At 40.8% G+C, this 23230-nt stretch overlaps 1 protein-coding gene across 2 annotated transcripts in view; it reads right to left on the minus strand.

The window, feature by feature from the left end:
- The window catches only part of LOC306982975 (5-hydroxytryptamine receptor 4), a gene marked incomplete at its 3' end in the record, with an annotated part of 66883 nt that overhangs the window by 39528 nt on the left and 4125 nt on the right, over positions 1-23230 (minus strand). For both annotated transcript variants that reach the window (XM_079582621.1, XM_079582620.1), the window contains exons 2-3: positions 5424-5512; positions 1193-1357 (exon numbers count right to left, since the gene is read on the minus strand). In XM_079582621.1, the coding sequence (XP_079438747.1) occupies positions 1193-1357; positions 5424-5446 (188 nt within the window). In that variant the 5' untranslated portion in view covers positions 5447-5512. The remainder of the gene's footprint in view (positions 1-1192; positions 1358-5423; positions 5513-23230) is intronic.

Here is a 23230-nt window from a genome sequence, read left to right on the forward strand (position 1 = left end):
ATTTATTTCAATTCAGTGTTGTCTGTTTTATTCTAATTTATTGTTTTTATTTAATTTTTATTGTTTTACACTCGCTTCGTTTTGGTTATGCTATTTTTATGATCTCATGCGCAGCACTTGAATTTTGAAACAGTAATATGTAATACAAACATATAACATTTTTAAAACTGTAATTACTAATATAGAATATATTACTATTTTACAGTAAGTTGCCCAACACTGTGAGGAGCAGAGGGAAACTTAGGAAGCATCTTGAGCAGTGGCAACAGAAGTCCTTATTTGAAAGAGCGCATTGGATTTTATAAAATGTCCTTTTTCTGTATGTGGCTGACGCAGATTTTAGACGCTTACAAGAAAAAAGCTTATAGGCCTATCTCGTTCACATAATACTAGTGTTGCGTTTAAGTTGTGACAGAGATTGTTAAAATGTGTTCAATGTATAATTAGTCAGTGTCTCTTCAGTGATTGGCCGCTTGGCACTGACTCCTCCTGTTTCACATGAACAAATCCTGAGAGAAACCCGGGTTAACTAAACCGACTGATAACGCGCTTTGTAGTACCGCTTATTCGAAAGCTCCATGTCTTGGTTTGTCAACCCGGGTTACAGGAACAAATCCAGCTTAAGTTCAACCAGCTTCATAGTATAGCCCAGTGGTCTGTCTCTTTGTGCTTTCTAAATACAGTGTAGTCAGCATGAACATAACCACACAAACCATCTCATGATAGTTCCATGGTCTCAGACACTACAACTGTGCTCTTTCAACACAGATTCCAAGTAACTTGTGATGCAAATAAAACCCTTGTTGTTGTGTGTAACCTTACACCATGTGAGTCAAGTCATGCTCTTTTCATGAATGAACTGTATTTGTTCACTGCGATTTGCCGGGACAGACATTTTTACTACACCTATGCAGTACTGCACACAATGATGTGTGTTATGGTTGCATAAATGTGGGACATGTTTTGTCACTCTAATGATAATAATAGTTATAATGGTTGACAAAACTCATTTATTATGTTGAATAAACTTTTTAGACCTTTTGTTATGTACTCAAAAATGAGTTGCGGGAGTTGTGTTTTGTTTTTTAAGATAATCGCTTCCTATTCAGCCAACCAAAGAATACATTATAAAAACACTAGTAAACACTCCTATTCGAATCATACAGAGTAATACAGGATCTTCAATGCTCACCGTAGATGCCGGTCTTTGCATAGGGCCACCATCACGAGGAGGTTGCCAAACACAGTCATGATGATGATGATGGACAGGAAGATGGTGAGGATAACCTTCTCCACAGAGCTCAGGAACTCCTGCTGCTCGCCTTGTTCTTCAGAGCCGATTATGTCATCCAACAAACTGCAAAAAAATATGAGCAAAACCCTTGGATTCAAGGCTACAGAAGTTTCCACTCAAAGGAGGGGGGTACAAAATATGTGCATACGTAGCTCACTCAGTCTGAATATGAGTAGGCTACATAGAGCTTATTGTGCTGTGGAATAGTGGGCTTTAGTTTTAGTTAACCCAGTTGGCATTTTTTGCACTTTACCCTATTTATTATTTGTAGCTACATTTTGCACCTGTGTCCTCCCTGTGGAGCCCCACCCTCTGCTACCTTAGGGGGACTAGATCTTAACCACACAAATGTGGGGCAGCGGGTCTGCTTAAGTGGGACAAATTATGACAGTGAGGGAAACACAAAAAACAAGACTGTCATTACATGTGCTATATTTTGTGAAATTAAGTCTATGTAAGTGTAAATAAAGTTGTGCGTAATAAGGTACATGTAATACTGTATATTTGACTGCCGAAATCTTTATTTTATAAGCTACTTAGAGCATTGGTGCATAGGCCAAGAAAGCAAAACAAAATGGCTCTTCTTCATTATGTATCCCAGCCAAGAACTACTGCAGGAGCATTGTTCCAAAAACTCACTGCAGAAAGGAAAAAGAACGTAAGAGTAATTTGTTAAATATGTTATACTATATATATATATATATATATATATATATATATATATATATATATATATATATATATATATATATATATATATATATGAACTGGCTCTTTAAGGACAGGCTGGCTACATGCTTCTGATCATTTCCATCAGCAAAGTCATACCATTTCTAAAGATAAGCCAGTGCAGATGTGTAGAAGTTTGCTAGATCAGTCTCCTTGCCTCTTGATTAGAGATGGTTTGTAGTCGGGCACTTGTCTCCATTCCAAAAAAGGAATCAGAATTGCTGCAGCTTTGTCTTCAAGTTGACCATGATGTCATACAAATCACATACAGTTCCTTCTTCTCTTTCAAGTACAAGCACAATTTCATGAAATACTTTTAGACTGTTACAGAGAAATGACAGGTACACTTGTAGTGCAAGAGTGTGTCCCTCTCCATCAAAGTGCCAACTCCCAGAGTGACTTTGGACACTAAAGCTCTTGATGGCACTCCGGGAATCATGTAGCCATGCTACAGCAGGGTGAGAACGTGTCTTCTGATAGTCAAATAATCTTCTTCCACAAAAGCAAACACTGCTTTTAATTCTGCAGTTCATTTGGTAGATGATGAAAAGTCTGTCTCCAGCATGTTTAGCTGTATTATGTACTACGCGTGCCATGCTGTTTGCCTTAACAATACCACTGTTGTTTACTTACTCTGGTAAATGGTAAATGGTCTCAACTTATATAGCGCTTTTCCACCAACATTAGGCACTCAAAGCGCTTTACAGCAAGGATCCACTCACCCATTCATACTCTCATTCATCCACCAATGTACGCAGACACTGGGGGCAATGTGGGTGAAGTGTCTTGCCCAAGGACACAACGACAATGTGCACTTTCAGGAGGTGGGGTGGTAAACTGTTTTTCCCACAATTTACACTTGCATTATAAGCACAAAATGCTGAAACCATGTCCAGACTTAAGCCATATTCATTTATCTTGTTTGTTTTTTGTTTGTGTAAACTGGCTGCCAATTCATCAAGGTCCATCCATCCATTTTCTTCCGCTTTATCCAGGGCTGGGTCACGGAGGTAGCAGTCTCAGCAGAGATGTCCAGACTTCCTGATCGATGCACATCTCCTCCAGCTGTTCTGGGGGACCCCGAGGCGACACCAGGCCAGCTCAGAGACATAGTCATCTTCCACAAGGCCTTGTCCCACAAGGACATGCCTGGAACACCTCCCGAGGGAGGCGGCCAGGAGGCATCCAACTCTACTCCGAGCTCCTCTCGGGAAACTGAGCTCCTCACCCGATCTCGAAGGGTTTGCGCCCAGGCACCCTGCGAAGGAAACTCATTTTGGCCGGTGGTATCCACGATCCTGTCCTTTCAGTCCTAAAGACCTTTATAAATTCATCAAGGTCTTCAGACAGTGGAAGGAGTTTTACTTCCATGGTTAGAAGCATCTGAGGCCACTGAGAAATATGGTGAGGATGTAGTCTTTTCAATCTGTGAATGATGACAATGAGAATAAGTGCCTTAGTTCTTTTAGACAAGTTTCGACTGATGCAGGTTCGAGGACGTCTGTCACTAAAGCTGCTGCTTTTGTGCGGCCACACAACAACTTTTTTGCAAACTCAAAATCAGGGCGAACAACTGGTTTCAGTTTACTCTCCTAGTCTGCGCTTCTGTATGAGTGGGAATGCTGCACTGCGTGCTACACAAGTGCTAGTTTGGCTGCAGTTACCTTGTCACTTTGTATAATCATTCATGGACCTGGATGTGTCTTTTGTAAGCTGTTTTGTCTTGTGGGTCTCTGATTTCTTCTCCGAGTTGGACACTTCTGCTTATTGAAGTCAAACGCTTGTCACCAAGTGCAAAGACACTCTGACCGCACGACGCACGTCAGCTCAAAGTGTGCTCTGGAGCAAGGCCGCGTCATGGAAGGAGCTCTAGCCTGTATAATGTTTTGAGGCTGTCTGTCCTATGAATCTTTAACTACTGTATACCCATGGTCTATGCCAGGATCTGTATTTAAGTAGCTGTATTTAAGCCTACATCCAGCTGATACGTTTGAATAGAGCGGGATTATTTGTCCCCATGGCGAGTAGCTGACCGCTGACTGCAAACCGTGACATCGCATTGTTGATGAAAAGTGTGCCATAAACTACAAATGTGACAAGCCCGGCTCAGTGTGTGATTATCTTAAAGGCTGCTTTATGTAGTTGCTTATTTTCACAGGATTGATCCGAACTAGCATAGCAGCTGGTTAATAGCTATGTTAACAATCAGTTACGGCCAATTGTTGGAAAAAGTGTGCAATAAACTACAAAGTCAACAAGCCCAGCTCTGTGTGTGATCTTTATTAAACGGTTGCTTTATGTAGATAGTTGTTTTATTGACTTTATTATCATATTTCTTGTTTCCACATGATTGATCTGAGCTTTTGCACATAGCATCAGCTTTCTCTGATGGGATGCTCTATGCATCATCAAAGGCCAAACACATTCCCAGTGCAGATCCAGGAACTGAAATTAGTTCTCTTGTCACCGCTTTTAATCCTGGGTGTTTAGGTAAAAGAAACACAGATGTGTTTCTTTGTAGAAGTGTCAGAGCTGCTGTGAAGCTAATCCTCCATGGTGGGTCCGCTCCTACGTCGCTGTTGCGGCAAGCTCCTGATTGGCCTGCAAATTTCACCAAAAGTTCAACAATCCCAACTCTAGCGTCAGCCGCGTTGGAGGCGTTGAAATCTCAAAATGCAGGATCACTGTTGGATCAATGGCCGAGTTAATTCATCAGCTGTTTCTGCCGCATGTCTGTGAATACAAGGCAAGGTGGTAGACGGTAAAAACTAAAAGTGCGTCATGTGTAGAATGCTCTTATAGACGTCTTACTGTTCCCACAGCCTATTATTTCTTGACATGATGCAGTGAGTGAACAATCAGAAGCAGAAGAATTATGCCTCTGCCTGTCCACATGAGTTTGACACTATCCACCCTCCGTGGCTTTTGCCGACAGCTGGTCTGATCACAAAGTTAAACAGTCGTTAGCAATTTGTACAAAAGATCAAGATGCTGTCTTAGGCTATGTTTTATTTTCTCTGCTCACATCCAACTGTCCCGCTCAAATGTGAGAGAGTGCCACGTCGGAGAGGCACAGAGGGAGAGAGGCACGGAGCGAGAGAGGCAAGAGGAGGAAAAGGCAGAGTGAAGGTTTCAGAGAAGAATGTGAGGTGCAGCTTTGACAAAGGTGTCAAACAAATACGTAACCGCATGTGAGTGCCTGCACTTGGGCAATCATGTGGGATGTGAACTAGCACTAAACACTGTCCATCAACTGATGACCTTACGAAGTTTTTTTTTAGGCAACCACCTTCAACTACCTCCGACGATTTGATAACAGAGCAATATAAGGTACTGCAGCTTTTTTAAAGAGTAAACAAATAAAAGCTCAGCTGACAGAGAGAGTATCGTGTGAACTCACTTCACGGGGGGTGCAGTGGCCATCACTGGTTGTCTGCATCGAGGTCAACAGAGGCTGCTCCTCATCACCCCATTTTCCAGCCCGTTTCTCTGAGAAGACAAACACAGATAATAAAAAAAAAGGGAACACATTACGCAATTGTACTGACAGTCTGGCAGCTGCATGTCTCCAAAAATAGTCCCAACTCCGAATGGACAAATGGTTTGGACCACTTAGCCCAGCCACCAGCATGTGTTGTTTATCTATGGAGGCGCATAAAGTCGCCTAATGTGAAACAGGGCTAAGAATAAGACATCACAGCTTGAAAGTGTGGTGTATTTGTAGCACAAACAGGATGCCAGATTTCACTAGTGTGTTACATTCCCCGGGATCGCAATAATATCCTGCATTGTTTGGAATTAGGTTACTAAAGAGATGTAGCCGTAAAATGTGGGTCAAACAGGGATGTGAGGATTAACTCATTTTAATACTTATCTATCTATTCTAAATGTCACACAAGGATGATTTCAGAAGATAAGGTTTCTCTTTAAAATGATATTTCTTAATTAACATTGTGTGAACTATAAAGTCTCTTGGGTGAAGTATTTTAATTAACATATTACAAGATCATGTTTAGTTGCCACTGGATGAATATCTGACCCCACAAAAAGCAGACTAAATTTGAGTTAACGTTTAGCTCAGAGAAGACTTTTGTACACTAACAAGTCTGCCAACTCTCACGCTTTTGGCGTGAGACACACACATTTGAGTGGCTTCACACGCTCTCACGCCACACTCCTCATATCTCACGCTCAAGCAAAAAATATTCTTTAGCAGCGAGCGGCTGCAGACTTTATTTTCATGTTTGTGTGCCAGTCCGCCGTCATCTGCTCCTAAAGCATGTGTGTGTGTATGTGATAGAGCTCCTCTTGTGCTATTGGTTGATCCCCCTGTCTGATTGGACCTTTACCACAGAGCCCCGCCCAGTATTGTTAAGCTCGCATGTGATTGTCCGGTAGATTTCACTTGGTAGGCAACAACAAACCACACAAGACATTCCCTCGGAATTACAGAAATATAATCTGGTAAAACAACTGTTGGATAAACATACAGTGAGTTGTGAGTGTGGAACAGCAGAAGCCTTCAAACAGGGATACAGACCTTTCTGCTGAAGATCGATGTACATAGTGCTGACTGAGTGTGGAGTTGGCTACGCTAACATGGAATGTTTTCTGTCAGATGAGAAACATTCAAAACAATCAAAGCCTTCACTGATGAGTAGCTCTCGACTCTTCTAAAGGTAATACTTGTTATTAGTCATATAATTGCAGTTATGGCAAGATTTAACAGAGCTGTGTAGAGTAGCCAATGCATTCAAAAGTACAGCTAATTTAAAATAGTTATAGTCAATAAGAAGTCAAAAGTAATGTAGTACTGAGTACTATACAGTACATTTTATAACCAACGCTTAAAGCACACATTAAACAACGTAACAAGTCTGATATTTTACAACCATGCACAATAAAAACAATAGATATATTTCTATGGACCAGAAAAGTAAATGCAATTAATGTGTAGTTTATTTTCACCTGTCAATTTGAAGCTTTGTCACTTCCAGATTTATTGTGTGTAAATATTGACTCAAAAAGGATGTGTGATAAAACAAGAAGTACACTCAGTCACGTACATGTACTTGAATAAATGTAAAAAAAAAACAGAAATGACGGTAGGAATGTTGTGATGGCAAACACATTGGCGTCTTTATCATTTTCATTGACGTTATGCTCAGTGTTATAATGGTCGTATAGGCTATAGCTGGTGTGTTCCCTGTTCCCATAGCTGGGTGTGATGTGTGCTCCTGTATCAGGACTTTTGTAGTAGATGGAGTACAGACATGTAGCCTGGGAACCACCCATTCATTTTCTCATAGGAGAGGTGTGTTTTATGATTGTCCATAGCCGTTTATTGGGCGCTACGAATGTCCATCACATTTGCGTCTGCACGTAGCCCATAGCCAATCATATCAATTGTAGAAGAACACTGTTCTTCTTTTAAAATAAACGTTTGAGATAAATTATTTAGAACAAGGTCTAAAGCTTGATTGAAAGATGGCTTTGCGTCTGCTGCTGTCATGTTGGATCCGTAAACAAACTACAAGCTTCCGTATGTCGAATAGTGTGTCATCGTCTTGCCGTCTCTCCCCATTCTGTGATTGGTCCCCAAATCCATGCAAAGATTTCAGCCTTGGTCTCCAGGCTTCTGAGCACCATGGGTGTTCCCAGGCTAACAGACATGAGCCGGTTGTGTGTAACTTCAGTGTGGACATTAATTTTGAGCAAATGGACTTAATAAAGAACATGATCATGTACATGACTGCACATGATGAGAGTGGTTTCATTGGATTTGGCATAGGTTTAGTTAAGCAAAATGGTTCCTTCATTTAGTTAATCTTAGGCATGGAACACAAATGTATTATGCAGCCTCAGTATAATCTGTACTGTACATTAAATCAGTGCAGTCTGCAATACTGTCTGCCCTTGCTCATCTCTAACACTCTAATGGCGGAGGCAAAAGGCAGCAGGAAAAACATACCTCATCACTTTAAGGTTAGGTAACCGCAGTAGAGAAAGCCTCAATTTCTGTTTGATAATGGTTAAGGCAAGATACAGCAGGTGAAAATAAAGATTGTTCACACAGTGGTCAAAATTAGCTAGTACATCCACGTGTCCTGTGAAGGGTCCCCGAGATGACGCTATAATCCAAATATGGTCATTTCCTTTCTAGGGGCCACCCGATACGAAAGAGCAGAGAAATATACTTGCACATGCGCACACGTTACAAAACTCCAGGACTGCTCTTCTCAAAACTAGGTTTTTGCTCCAGTCATGTAACAACCACTTTAGACTTTAGTTTCTTTTTATCTAATTCCTAGCCTGATGTATTGAGCTTTGAACCAAAACTCTTAGTAACATCAACAACTACTACTTTTATGTAATGAAATAACTGTTCCTGTTTTTACGTTATTTTCCATTAGAATTTGTATTATCCGCTGATGACAAGGTGGCCACTACATTTGTCGGGAAACATGTCCCACCCCATCCCGCTCCTATGGAAATCCGGCATCAGTTCTTGAGAAGTGCAGTGGATAATACAAAACGTAAACAGTTTAACATTCTTGTTTATAATTGTTTATAAGCACACAGCAGCTGGTTTTACAGTTCATCATAAACAGCAACCAATCTCAATCTCCCGTCAATCATCCCACTAGACCCGCCTCTCGGACGGACCTTTGTGGCTGAGTATGGTGAGTAGTGTTAATGTGTATAATGTGTGTTTACAATGACAGATGTGGAGATCTGGAGAAGAGTTATAAGACAGGCGAGGAGCCGTTCGGACATTTATAGACGGCTTATCAGTTTTGAGTGCCATTACCGTATCTTTTTTATGGGCCTTGAGCTTACACAATGGCACCTGTCTTATGGATGGTTTGACTGTCAAAACACTTGCAAGCTCCGTGGAAACACTTGGGAGGGGTCGTGCATTGTGTAAAGCAGTGGTTCTCGCTTGGAATGGCTTCGGGATCCACCGTAATGGTGGTCCCTAGGTCAAGTCTGTTTTTCATGCATGTTTCTCTTGAACAAGCAGTAGATATGCCTTTAAGACTGAAATTATGATCAAACCAGTCAATAACTTGGAATTTTAACAGACTGTGCCGTTTCAGACGAAAAATAATGAAATAAAAAAGTTCCCTGGAATAGGCTCGCGATCTACTGAAAACGGTTCCGAACCCCACTTTTTTTTCACATAGCCGTGAATTATTAAGGCTTACGAGCATTGGTTTAAAGACTATACGTCTCCAGTGCAAATACTTATGTTGTCAATATCTTGAAAGCGAGGGAAAAGTCAGGACGGTGGCAGGAGTGGACCATAGTGGACCATAGCGGGCAGGGGGATGCTACGTTTTTATTTCTCATTCCAGTTTAAAGCAGTAACGTGTTTACCTTAATAAATCCTTTTCGTGGTCCCTGTGGGGGTAATACAAGTGTTTATGGGATGATTGGAGGGTCTTTCATCTCCCCCTGGTGTCTCTGGCCAGAAAACCATGTTTGCAACTTTACTGCCCCCGGTGCGGAGAAAGCAATACACACTAATGGAATCACGAAGAAGAAGCTAACATGCTAACGGGCAAAGCTAACTGCGGGCTAACGTCACTTTAAACAGTATTTACAGCCAAGTTTGAGTGAAAAAAAATATTTCTATTGTATAATTGGATGTACAGTGACCCTCTCTCTCTTCGCCTTTCCTGTCAGTGTCGTATTTACTCTTCAAGACAATTAATAAATTAAAAAATCGTAACTTGCTACGACACCTGCAGTTGCGCTTATGGCCTCTAGGGGGAAGAGTTACTTAGTACTGCTTTAAATGTTCTGAATTTTTTGCAACATGAGGCCACAGTTTCAGACCCTGCAACAGTCGCCTTCAAGGGTCAGAAATGTTTTTCTCACATATGTGAACAAGGACTGGTCGTCACTTTTGAAGCATCTCTACATATGAACGGCCGCTCTTTTCTTTCAGTTTCTGTCTCTCTCCGTACCCAGCCCTGGTTGTAAAAATAGACGTTATGCTAATATTGGAACAAGCTCCACAGCGACGACACAAACGCTTTAAATCATCAACTTTCCAGCGGTTAAAATGGTCCAAATCAGAGCTTTCTTCGTTGCTATACGCTAACTATCAACATTGTTTGGTAGCCAAAAGAAATTCCATTACCCATAATGCAACAGGCGACCCGAGATGGGCATTCGGCTTATTCCTGTGCCAATTCACATGAAACAAAAACTCACAAAGTTCAAAATCATCTCTTCTAGCACATATTAGTAGTTATTATTTCATAAAGGTGTCCAAAATTGGTCACAATGTTCAAAAACATGAGCGTGATGTTGGCCAGGACTTTCAGACAGAAGAATCATTTTCTTTTTGGAAATTCCTTTCAAAAACGATTTCTCTCCCATAGAGTCGTATTGGCACCTGCCCTCCAGCTAAAACATAATTCTATAACATGAACACAACCTATTGCTCCATGCGCAATGCTTCAAGACTCTCGAGTCACTGAACTTGAGATACTGTACAGTGTGACTTTAAAATATACAGTGGAAATTGGAACTTTTAAGGTCTATCTTATAAAACTGACGGACAGTGCAGTTTAAAACCATGATCAAACCTGATCTAAATCATGTGACACACCAGACTGTTTTGGAACAGCATGCCTTTAGTTTGAGCACTGATGAGGCAACGACTTTGATCCTAATAAAAGTTCATTACAATGACAAACCCATTATTTATGTACTATAAATGTCCCATTCCTTACTTCCACATTTTATTTTGATGTCACACAAATCTCTTTTGATACCAGTCAAGTACAGTCTGGCTCCAGAACAAAAGAATCCTCTGTCCTTTCCTTGTTCTGTGAAAACTGTTCAGCTGAATTTCGTTTTGGCGCAGGCTCCAAAGTAATGTAGAGAGAGACTGAGTCAACACCGCTCAACTCGTCCAAACTGTTCAAAGTCAGTGCATTGGGTTGTCAAAATACATTTCACTCTTATAAACCTGACCTGCACTCGCCTCATTTTATTTTATTTATTAATTTTTCCAAAATTTGAGGTTGTAGTGAAAACAAAACACAAAATGACAGGGGCAGATCAGGGCGTGTGTCTCAGCAGCCGCTCTCCAGGGGCAGGCAGTACTCATTTACTCAAGTACATTTACAAATAAATACAACTAACATGGTCCTTGAGGTGTTTGGATCAAAGGCAGTCAGTCGTATCCCTTTGTCCTTGCCAAAAATGTTATCTGGGGTTGTCATCAAGCAGGTTACAAAGTGAGGTTTCTAGTTATAACGAAGGGGATTTCTGAGACAGTGTCTTTGTGAGGTAAGAGGAATGTTGTCATGGAAGAAAGTTGAATCATTTGAACGCTCAGTGACACTTTATCTTTTTATTTTACACAATAAAGAAGCATAACATAAAGAAACACAGGGATTGCTTTCCCCTGACAGATATTGCAATTGCGATTTAATATTCTATAGCTTATTTTTTATTTCATGCAATGGAGCATTGAGCTGCACCTCCTTCCAAAACTGCTGCTAAACAGGGAAAAAAAATTCAATATAAAAAATGACCCAATAAAGGGTAAAGAAACGAAACCCAAACATGATCCAAAGATATAAGGGAAACTATACATAAAAAAGCAAGCCAGGGGGAAAAGCTAAAATATGTGCCAGAGGCACATAACATCAACATTTTACAATTATAGGGCCCTTGTGATTTTTTTTTGCTTGAGGCCCAAAGACACTCTTGCTACGCCACTGGCCAGTTTAAGTTAAAATAGTCCTGGCGCAAAATGAGCTCCCAGCACACCACTGCTGCATCTGGAAATTGTTCTTGCTTTCATGAAAAACATTATCTTAAATCAACGCTATAATTGAGGCTGAACAATAAATCACAATTGAATTAAAATCGCAGATTGCAACTATTTCACTACCATGTCCTTTGCAAACAAAAAAGTCTACAAAGAGTCTTGTTATGTTTAAAACCAGTTAGCTTTGTAGCTAATTATATTTTTATAATAATATAATAATATAATAATATTTTTATCTAAACTCTGTGTTATAGCCTATGTTTTTTATGTTTAATGTTGCACGTCTCACCAAGAAAAAATCCTAGTTTGTGAACCTGTTTATATATATATATCTCCATCGGGCACATGGGTCAACACATGAGCACAGCTTAGAAGGGAATCGGTAAAAGTACCAGAGGAGCTAGCACCTGGTAGACAGAACAGTTGCTTGACACTGCTGAACCCGAAACACTAACCTGAGCACTGCCTGGATTGATTACAAGAAACTCTACGACTCAATGCCACATACTTGGATCATTGAATGCTTGGAGCTACAACATTCACAGGACTTTGAGCCTTCATTTCAAACTCGATGAGGTTGTGGAAGACCACCCTTGAGGCCAATAGCAAGCCACTTGCACAAGTCTCCATCAAATGTGACATATTCCAAGGAGACGCACTGTCCCCACTGCTGTTCTGCATAGGCCTGAACCCCCTCAGCCAAATAATCAACAAGACTGGCTATGGATACTGACTCAGGAACGGGGCCACCATCAGTCACCTCCTATTAAGAAATCCTACCAATGGCTGGACAGAGCTGGACTAAAGGACAGCACAGAGGCTCATCATGGCTGAACAGGAGCAGACCTTGAGCACCAGAGCAATAGAGGCCCAGATCTACCACACCAGACAAGACCCCAGGTGTAGACTGTGCAAAGAGGCCAATGAGACAATCCAGCTTTACATAACTGCAGGGTGTAAGATGCTGGCAGGGAAAGCTGACATGGAGCGCCATAACCAAGTGGCTGGTATAGTGTACAGGAACATCTGTGCAGAGTATGGGCTGGAAACCCCAAGGTCAAAGTGGGAAACACCTCCAAATGTGGTAGAGAATGACCGAGCCAAGATCCTGTGGGACTTCCAGACGGAGATTAACCTATTGTATATGTTTTTAGTGATAGGGGAAACCAGAGTACCCAGACCTACAAACCTACACAGACACGTGGAGAACATGCACACTCCACACAAAAAGGCCCCGCCCAGGGATCAAACCCGCGATCTCGAAAAGACCTCATGAAGAGGTTCTGGCCTTATTCTCAAATCTTTCGAAACGTGCAGTGTCGTCTTAAGTTGTTGCTGTCAGTCAGATGTGAATTGAACATGCAGAGAGCTGTGAACACACACCTCCTTGGAAACGCATCACAGGAGTTTCTCTGCCTCTCTCTGTCCCTCTCCCGCTGTATCACATAAGCAAATATTTTCTCATTCCTTCAGCCCGACGTGTGAGTGACTGAGTGGGAGGCTGAGCTGCGCTGTCTTTGTTTTGTTACGAATATTTCAGCGTGCACAGGGAAAGGATAACAATGATTCCGATTTCCTCTAAGGGCCATTTCAAAAGTCGATTGTAATCATGGTGTGAACTGGAGGTCCTCCTTCAATCTGTGCCCTTTTGTTCAGATGAATTATCCCTTATTCAACTTGATGTTAGTGGTTCTTTTGTTTGCACCATCTATGTGTTGCATCTTGAAGTAAATTTGTTATACCGTAAAAGTAGGTGAAGAATGTGTGCTGATTTGTAAAGTACATAAAGCCAATAGCACACCCATAACTGGTCCTTCCTTTGTTCCAGTCATGAATCTAATCAATTTTATATTGTATCTGATGGTTCCAGATTTGGCTTCTGCTGTACTGTCTGAATGGTCAGACTGTTCCCTGCCTCTGCAGTGATTTGGTGTTTTTTATTTTTGCAGACATAAAGATGAATTTTGCTCTTCCGAAATAATGCACCATGGTCTTCCAGAACAGGATCCCTCACCAACCTGAAACATGTACAATAGGCCCTTTTAGCAATAATGTCACCTCACTCCGGCACAGTACTGCATGCGCATCAGCAGTTATCCATTAGTTTGGTATGGTTTCAAGACATGACAAGACAACCACAGAAAAACCTACTTTTAAAGACACAGACGTATTGTTCGATGAAGCTTTCACTTCCTACAGTGTTGAACATCATGTAATGATTATCCCAATGAAGCTTGCTCTCTGATGAGTAATTTAGAAATATGGATTTTATTCGCTAGAGATATGCTGAATTGTCCATAGACTTAAACAGAGACCGGAGAGACGATAACATTGCATCAGAAGCATGATGACATGTGAAAAGGGCTTATCAGCTATAGGCATTTCTGACCAAACCACGGACTCCCAAGATACTTGGCATTTTGCCCCGGGTGGTTTAAGTCCAATACTACGGCCACCGTGAAAACTGAACAAATCACTTTCAATTAAATCAAACACGATTTTTGTTTTGTTTCTGAAACAGAAGAGAATGTTATATTATTGAAACCGAAATATTAAAAAAATCCGCAATTCATATCATATTACAAAAGTCACCAGGGTACAGTATATCAAAGTATCAGCTGGAAACTCTCAGCTAAACCATCCTCACTTGGGTGAAATGCCAAACATTTTGAGAGTCCTGACCAAACCGAGCACAAGACCTGGAGATGGGTCCCTGGCCCTGCTGTGACCTTCTGCTCCTGAGGTTGTTCCAGCAGCATTGAAGCATGGGTCAAACACAGAGGACAATCCTCCATACAGACAATATAGTCTACCTTACCTACAAACATTTATGTGGTTTGGCAATAGCAACACCAAGATCAAGCATTTAAAAAGCTGTTGTAACTATTTAAATCACCAAACTTTTAGCTTTTACAATATAACCAAAAACAGGAATCCACAAACATTGCGGTAGATTAAACATCATAAAGTGCGTTCAATCCAGACAGCTGGCCGTCCTTCAAGAAAAAACTATTCTAGTGAATAACCAAGTCACTTCCTCAGAGCCATGTTCACATCCCTTGCTTATTCTTAATGCAGCCAGGATGCATACATTATTGTGATTCACATGAAGATTCATCAAAACAACTTAGCTCTACTTTTGTTGTTTATTGCAGTGATTCTCAACCTGGGGGTCGGGACCCCCAAGGGGGTCGCCAGACAAATATGGGGGGGTCGCCAGATCATTTAGATAAAATATACATATTTTTATTAGCGTATAACCTAATATTTTATTGTAGCACGTGTTTACTATTTTACCAGAGTGCCATTATTTGTTCATAATTTGATGAATTTATTTCAGCCATTTGTTTTTTCCTAGTTTTTTCAGAACTATTTAGGCTAATGTTCCTATTTCTCACAATGTGACCCGGGCGGGGGGTCACGAACCCCTTCACCTGTTAAAATGGGGGTCGCGGCTCCAAAAGGTTGAGAACCACTGGTTTATTGTACAACAACATGGCAGAACGACACAAAACAACACTAGACTAAAGTTTCTTGTGGGTTAAAGTGGCTAAAGTGGCAATAGTGAGAGCTATGCGGTTATTCGTCAATAATTTCAATCAGCCAGTGTTTGGTTAGTGTTGTTAATGTAAAGTCTCACTGTGTGGATGTGATTAGACACAATAGAGGTTAAATCTCAAGATTACTGTGACTTCTTAGTCTCTGAAGCGTTTGAGCATAATAATAAATAATCCATACATTAGCGTGCCCCATGTGATATTTTGACACCCAAGAAGATGAATCTGAGTTAATGAATATGTCACATGTCTCAGAGCATCATCAGAGTGCTTTAATGCCTCTGTGGTGTCAGGTGGGAGGAACAGCTTCGCAGAATCTCACACCTCAGACTGTGAGAAGGCCAGCCCTGTTTGTCGGTGCACATTATGTACATTTGTTTGTGGGGGAAGAGCTGCTTATCTTGTCGTCATGGCAATTTAAGTTTGGTAGGTGTTATTTTAGACGAAAAATGTAATCGGAAAGCCCATATTGATTGTGTAAAAAGGAAAGTCAGCAAAGTACTGGCATTTTATACAAAGCTAAAGATGTGTTTAATTGCTGCGTATGCTGTACAGCTCGAGGATTCTCCCATACTTCAGTTATTTGCTCAAGTCAACTTATTTTGTGGAGCTAAACAAAGAATTTTGCCAGACGATGGTTTCCGTGGAAGAAAATATAATTTCCAGAGTATGTTTGTACGGACAGCGTTGAAACAGAAATGTCCCTCTGTTCATGGTGGAATTCTTTGAGTGGGAAACTAAAATGTTGTACAAATAACTTTATCTTGAACGAACCTGAATGTAACTACAGATTACAAATGATGCTGCTCCAAGTTCGATGCCTTGGTGAGGAGTGGGGGTTAAATTGGTATATTTTTAAGTGTGTTATCAGGAACAGATAAATACCAGATTTATCATCCCTCTGTTCCTTTTTGTTCATGTAAATAAAATAAAAAGAAGCCAAACTTGTTTCTTGCTCTCAGAGTTCCTCCTGTATTCAAATTGTTCAAAGAATGTAATTATAAGCACATTTCACACCCATATACAGCATAGAGAGGTGACAAAGTGAAGCAGGGCCACCCCAAGATAAATTCCACAAATTTAAATTACACTTCTATCATCCATTACTCAATAAAACTGAGGACAATACAACAAGATCTGTTGTATTGTTGTTTTGCTGTGTTTACAACTTACTCTGAGGTGTCAAAAATAAATGTATTCTACAACACCAAAATATCAGGTACCCCAGCTTTAAGGTAAATAAGCCGTTTTCACAGTTTCAGACCACTTGAATAGAGCTCAATAGTCCCACCCACTCCCGGTCACGTGTCAGGGTCCAACATAAATAATCCCATGTATTATTAGCATTAATAATTAACTATTAACAGTTTAACATCATGGCGCCGGCTAATCAAAAGTCCATTCAGGTAGTCCAAGCGGACTAATAGTGGACCTAGCGGACCTTAATTCTTAGGGCACAAAACGGGAGTGAACATGGCGTAATTATCCAACAAGAGGCTCTTATCTACTGGTTCAGTTAAATCCAAGTGGTGACTTGACCAGGCAGTGTATGTTCTATGCAGAGAACAAAATATTCCATCTCCGTGGGGTATTATAATGTGTAAGAAGTGCTGTCCCTGTAGTTAAGGTCAACTGCCATCTAACATATCAGTTTTCTCTATCCACCTTATTCTGGAGGCTCGCGTGGGCGCCGCCATGAATTGTGCCCGCCCCTTTTCTCCTATGTGTTAACATGGGGCTGGAGAAGTCCACATAAAATCAGTCACAAGCTGTTTTCAGGCCGCGCAGAGAAACAGTGCAGTCGACTTGTTGGTGCAAATGAACATTGGCCATTTTACACAAATCAATCGACTAAACATCAGATTTAAGCGGAGAATATTTTCCCTCGTTCTCCGTTAAAATGAACTGGCTTCGCGCTCGACCAGCAGTGTCTGGACAACGAGGTGCCGAGACAACGCAAAAAGTGGCAAAAGTGGGCGGGGCGGAATAAGGTGAATAGTTTAGTGCTTCTCCAAGCATCAAGACCAGTGAGTGGGTCAAACGGTAGACCAATTAGCTTGCTATCAAAAATACTAAGTAGAATTCTTGAAAAGATTGCTACTGAACAAGTACAACAATTCTTTTCAGATAATTATTTATTCACACAATTTCAACATGCATATTGCGTAGGCCAGTGGTTCTCAACCTGGGGGTCGTGGCTAATGGTTTTCAAAAGTTACTAACCACCAACCGTTTTCACCAGCCAAAACTAAAACGTAATAGATTTACATTGAAAACCTAATATAAAAGAAACTAACAATAAAAGAATGCTTATTTTAAATGTATTCCTGTTATGTAGTACTGTAGCAAGACCATTAACAAGTCCTCGTACCACTGATAGTTAGTCCAAACTCATTCAGAATATCAGGTCTAAACAACAGCTTGTTGTCACCACCGTATTTGTGGCACTCGTAACAGTACATTGTTTGCTTAATGTCATTCTCGATTTTCTTTACATTTTTATCAATCATTGAACGTCCTTTTCTTTTTCTTTGCCTGGTTGGCGGGTGTTAATGTTAAGCCCTGCTCACATCGTTAACAATGTGTATTCTATTATGGTAGTTTCAAAAAGATTGCAATGTGGTGTACCTCAAGGCAGTTTTTTAGGGCCCTTACTTTTTAATCTTCACGACCTGCCACTTGTCTTGGTCATGCTAAAGCTGTGATGTATACGCAGATGACACTCCAATATACCTGCTTGCTTCGTCAGCTGATGTTCTGTCGAGCGCCTTGGACAATGATCTAAAGTCTGTTGCAAGGTGGGCTCGTGGAAACAGACAATACATCCAGAACAAAAAAGTATTATACTGGTATCTAGTTGGAAACTAAAGGATAAAAAACACAATTAAAAGTCGATCACTCAAGTGGAAGACACAAAACTTCTTGGAGTCATTATAGACAACAGACTTAAAGTGGTCCAAACATATTGATCGTACTTTTGCTGTTATGGGAAGAGAATTAGTGGTTGTTAGAAGCTGTATCTTAGCCAAAACTATTGTTCTGTCACATTTACAATACTGCCCAATGGTGGGGTCCAGTGCCTCCGAATGAGAAATTGATGAACTACAGGTAGTACAAAACAAGGTCTTAAAGTGCTAAAGTGCTCAAAATAATCAGATATTCAAAGCATGCACCAAACATTAGGTTGGACATTGGTAAAGAATAGACTACATTTTGCTCTTCTTTTGAAAGATTCTTGTGTTAAAACTCATTAAGGTTTTGTATGACGTGCTTATTCAGCTGTTCCATAGATTAGTTTAACACAGGGCACACAGTAAACGGTAATCTTACTCTTCCATCGTGTAACAGTCAGACTGTAACAGGCAAGACAAGGCAACTTTATTTATTGCGCACATTTCGTACACAAGGCCACTCAATGCGCCACAGCAGAATGAAATCCTGGAACTCTCTGTCTAAAGACATTTCGAACATTGAAGACTTGAACATTATTAAAAAGACAAATGGAATCATGTTGTAATCATGTGTTAAAGTTTTGCTTGTTTTATAGATTTATATAATGTGATTACTGCACAAATATTTTTAGAATGTGGCGTGATGTCATTATATGAACATGTGATTTTATAATGTGGACTCAGGGAAGACAGGCCTTAAAAAAAACTCAATATACAGCAATCTAACACACATGGTGGTGCAGCAGTTATCGCTCGTGCTTCCTGGCATTTCTGTGTGGAGTTTGCATGTTTGTAGGTTTCCTCCGCGTATTCCGAATTCCCCCAGCACTAAAAAAACATGTACAATAGGCCAGGGTGAATGAGAGTGTGTTTGAGTGGGCGATGACAGATGGAAATTAAATGCACCCGTGGCTTGTTCATTAACCTGCACTGTCCCGACCAAATACACCAATAAATAAAATAAATCTTGATTTTAAACGTCATCTTGTGAAAGCTTTGAGACCCTTTATTATTTATTATTTGTTAGTGACAGACACAAAAACATAGACAAGCTGTAAAAGAAGTCTGATGTGTGAATCGTAGAGCTTTTCAAAAGCAAATGTGCAGCACTTGTCCCAGGATTTGATTTTATAAACCACCATCCACACATACATTATAGCTATATTAAATGTATTTCATATTGCCTCTTCCCAAAGCCGATAAAACACATTCAGTGATTTCAGATGTGTCCATAGTGGCTGCAGGATGTGAGCAGGTGGAGAATGTGATAACACCAGCATTGAGAGTCTATGCTCCTTCTCAACACCCTTCACAATGCCCCAACAGCTTTGAGTGGCTACAATGCATTCTGGGTACTTTTTGACAGCTATTGTGTGAGGTGGAATTGGACGGTGCCACTGTGACTGTCAAACACGTGTGCAAATGGCAAAGAACCCTGTACAGCCCTTGTTAAATGTTAAAAAGTACTTGCATGTGCTACTTTGGAAATACCACATGGCTACTTATGTGAGCACAGAAGCGGAAGAAAATGGGCCTTAAAAACTATGTCAAAAATAAACTTTGCAAATGCCAAGGGTTTGCATTGTTGCTTTATTTATTAGCTAGAAATATGTTGGCTAGTGTTAGACCCAAACTGAAACTGATGTCACTTTTAGTTGACTAAAAACTCTGGGAACGCATAATAACTATGTTGTACAGAGCCAGACATAGAGTGACTGTGGCAGTTTGGCTGTGGTTTACATGTGATTATAATATCCATTACTTTGTTTTTATTTATTTATTATATAAGTTGAAGACAGCAAATAGCCACATATGTAGCTCATTTGTAATTGTACCTATGGTATATGGTAGATTAAAATTAGAACAGCTGTGAAATAAACAATTCTAAACATTGCCATCCTATATAAGGGCGGCTGTGGCTACAAGCTTACCACCAAGGTATGATGGCGCAGCGGTTAACATTCGTGCTTCAGAGCAAGAAGGTCCCGGGTTTGATCCCTGGGCCAGACAGGGCCTTTCTTCTCACGTAGTATACTTCAACCTAGCACTGTTTGGCCACAGTACACGGCATGGGATAGTGTTCCACATTTAGCTTTTCCATTAGAAATGGACCGCAGCCAAAGCACTTAACATCAAGGAACCACTCAGCCATTCACTCTCTCATTCATACAACAATGTACGCAGACTTGAAGGCAAGGTGGGTGAAGTGTTTTACCAAAGGACGCAACGACAGTGTGCACCTGCAGGAGCCAGGATTCAGGTGTGCAGTCTTGCTTCTGTCAGTCTTCTCTAGGGGAAACTGTGGCTACATACCTTACCACCACTGTATGTGGAGTGAATGAAGAACAAATCCTCTACACTGCATTTTAGTGACATGTCAATAGTGTCAAATTAGTCATTCAATATTGTGACACTGCCATCAACCTTCAAAGGGTTGACTTTCACATGATCAAATGGTAATCTCATCAACTAATTCCTGTCCTGTTGCAGCAACATGATAAAAAATACATAAACCATTTAATCTAAATCATTTGGGAAAGACTCACCAAAATATGACCCACAATATCTCAATTAATAAACACAACTATTGCCAAATAGCCATCTATGAGCATCAATGTGGACAAGTGGGCCATGTGATTGGAATAGCTCCTGCTGACAGGCCCTGTTGGACTGGTCCTGTAGGGAATGAACTCATTACCTCCAACCAAGATCTAATGATGGTAGAAAATAGATTATATGCAGTACAAGACCCCTTCTGTGCTATAACACCACAGCAAGCATTATGGGCCATATACAGTATGCATGTATGCAATTATGGCATTTTGAAATGTTTTGCACATCAGTAATGCCACCTGATTGTTCAAATGTCTGTTACTGCGCAACTATTATGGAACTATTATTTAATACATCCATGGTTTATCCGCAGTTCTGCCAGCTGCACGCCTGACTGGAACAAGTTGCAACTGTGAGCGCATCAAGCGTGGGTGAGAGTAATGGCCTGTGAGGAGCTAATTGAGCGTGCCGCCCTTGTCACAATAGACTGTAGGTTCACTGTTGATGGGGGGTACAAATGCTGCTCACATATACACCAGGCTTGGACGGCTGTGTCATCTTGTTCATGAAAATACTGAATTTTTGCAAACAAATCATATTTTTAAAGGGGCTTGATACAAGTTTTTCGTTTAATGCTCACTAGTACCACCTCAGGTCTTATGCATAACTGCAGCTTCTAATATTAAGCTCGTGCATGTCGGCACTTTGGACCCGATTTAACACCTTTTTGAGTGACAGTGCAGGATTTTAGAGGCAGTTGTGGTGAACAGGTCTGAGCTCATTCTACACATGAGGGCATGGCTGGAACATGTAGGGGGAGGAAAATACATAATTTTAACATTTTTAAACTCTGTATAGTCCCTTTAAGGGTAGCGTAATAGTATATTACGCTGATTAGCATAAATGTCTCAAAATACTCTTACATCTCCTGGAACTGCAAGGGCCTTGATGGACCTTTGAGGCAAGGCAATATTCTCTCCCACCTGGAGAAGCTGAGTACAGATGTTTTCTACAGGTGACCCACCTCAAGGATGGAGACCATTGTACCATTTAGCACTAAAAGCAGAGGAGCGGCTCTTGTAATTAAAAAGATAGTGCCATTCGTTGCGAGTGAAGTGGTTCCAGACGGTAGGGGCAGATACATTATTGTAACGGGAACACTTTATAACGACCCAATTGCATTGATTGGCATCTATGCTCCTAATGTAGATGATAACCAGTTCATGTTATCTTTTGTTTCAGCTATACCTAATATGGACACACACGGGCCTGTTATTGGAGGAGATTGTCAATCTGCGCTAATGATTTGTTGTTTCAGGTGCTGAAGAGTCTCTCCCAGTTATTGTGTCCGTTTTGAAGGATTTTGGACTTGCATCTGGATGTGGAGCCAATTTCTCTGGAGGTGTTCTTTTTTTGATCGGCCGTTCAGCCCAGCAGTCTGCTACCATGTTTGGCTCTTATCCATTGGCTTTTTCAACTAGTTTTGGGTATTTGGGGATAGACTTTGGAATTTACTGGCCTTTTTGCACATGGTTTCACAACGGTGTGCGAGCAGACAGGGCAGTTTGGACGGGTGGGATGACCTTCCGGTTTCTCTGGGGGGAAGAGTTGTTATAGTGGGAGTAAAAATCCTACCAAAAAATGTGTTTTTGTTTCAGCTTATACCTTTCTTTATTACTAAAGCCTTTAAAAAAAAAAAATAATAATAATTTAAATGTATTGGATTTTGTAATGAAGCTGCCTTTCAGAATGTCTAAGTATAAAATCCGTCTGATTATGTTTTTCCGTGTCGGTGTAAGCGCCCAGTCATTCTGGCACGTTCCATAACAACAGAGGTTTTAAAAGTCACCCAGACAAACCCATCCCGCCTACTGTAGTTTATTAGTGTCTGTATCAGTTCACTAACACGAACCAAACTGCAAAATGTTTTTTAGAGGGGGTATTATGCTTTTTTGAACCACATAGCACCAGTCTATAGCACACTACAATGATGACGAAACCTTCTGTTGGTCCGTAACTGCAGTAAATTAGAATAACTACCTTGTGTAAAATTGCTCTCTCAAAATGGCTGTAGTGAATGTCTTGAAATAGGCCTCTGTCTCTTTAAGAACCTCTGACCCTTTCCGACACGCCCCCTCCACACTCTGTCTGTGGCATCAGTGGGGAGGGGGTTCTCCTGAGGAGCAGTGGTTGGTTACTCGGCTGGTGACGAAAGCTCGGAGGCGTCTCTAGGAGGTGGGGGGGTTCCTAGGAGGACTCAGGCAAACCTATCCCTAAAATGGCTGCCATCAGAGTTTTTACAGATTACTCAAAAATACGTGAATGTGCCAAGGCAACACTTCAGGCATGT

Source organism: Gobius niger, assembly GCF_951799975.1.
Source record: "Gobius niger genome assembly, chromosome: 2".
Taxonomy (NCBI): domain Eukaryota; kingdom Metazoa; phylum Chordata; class Actinopteri; order Gobiiformes; family Gobiidae; genus Gobius; species Gobius niger.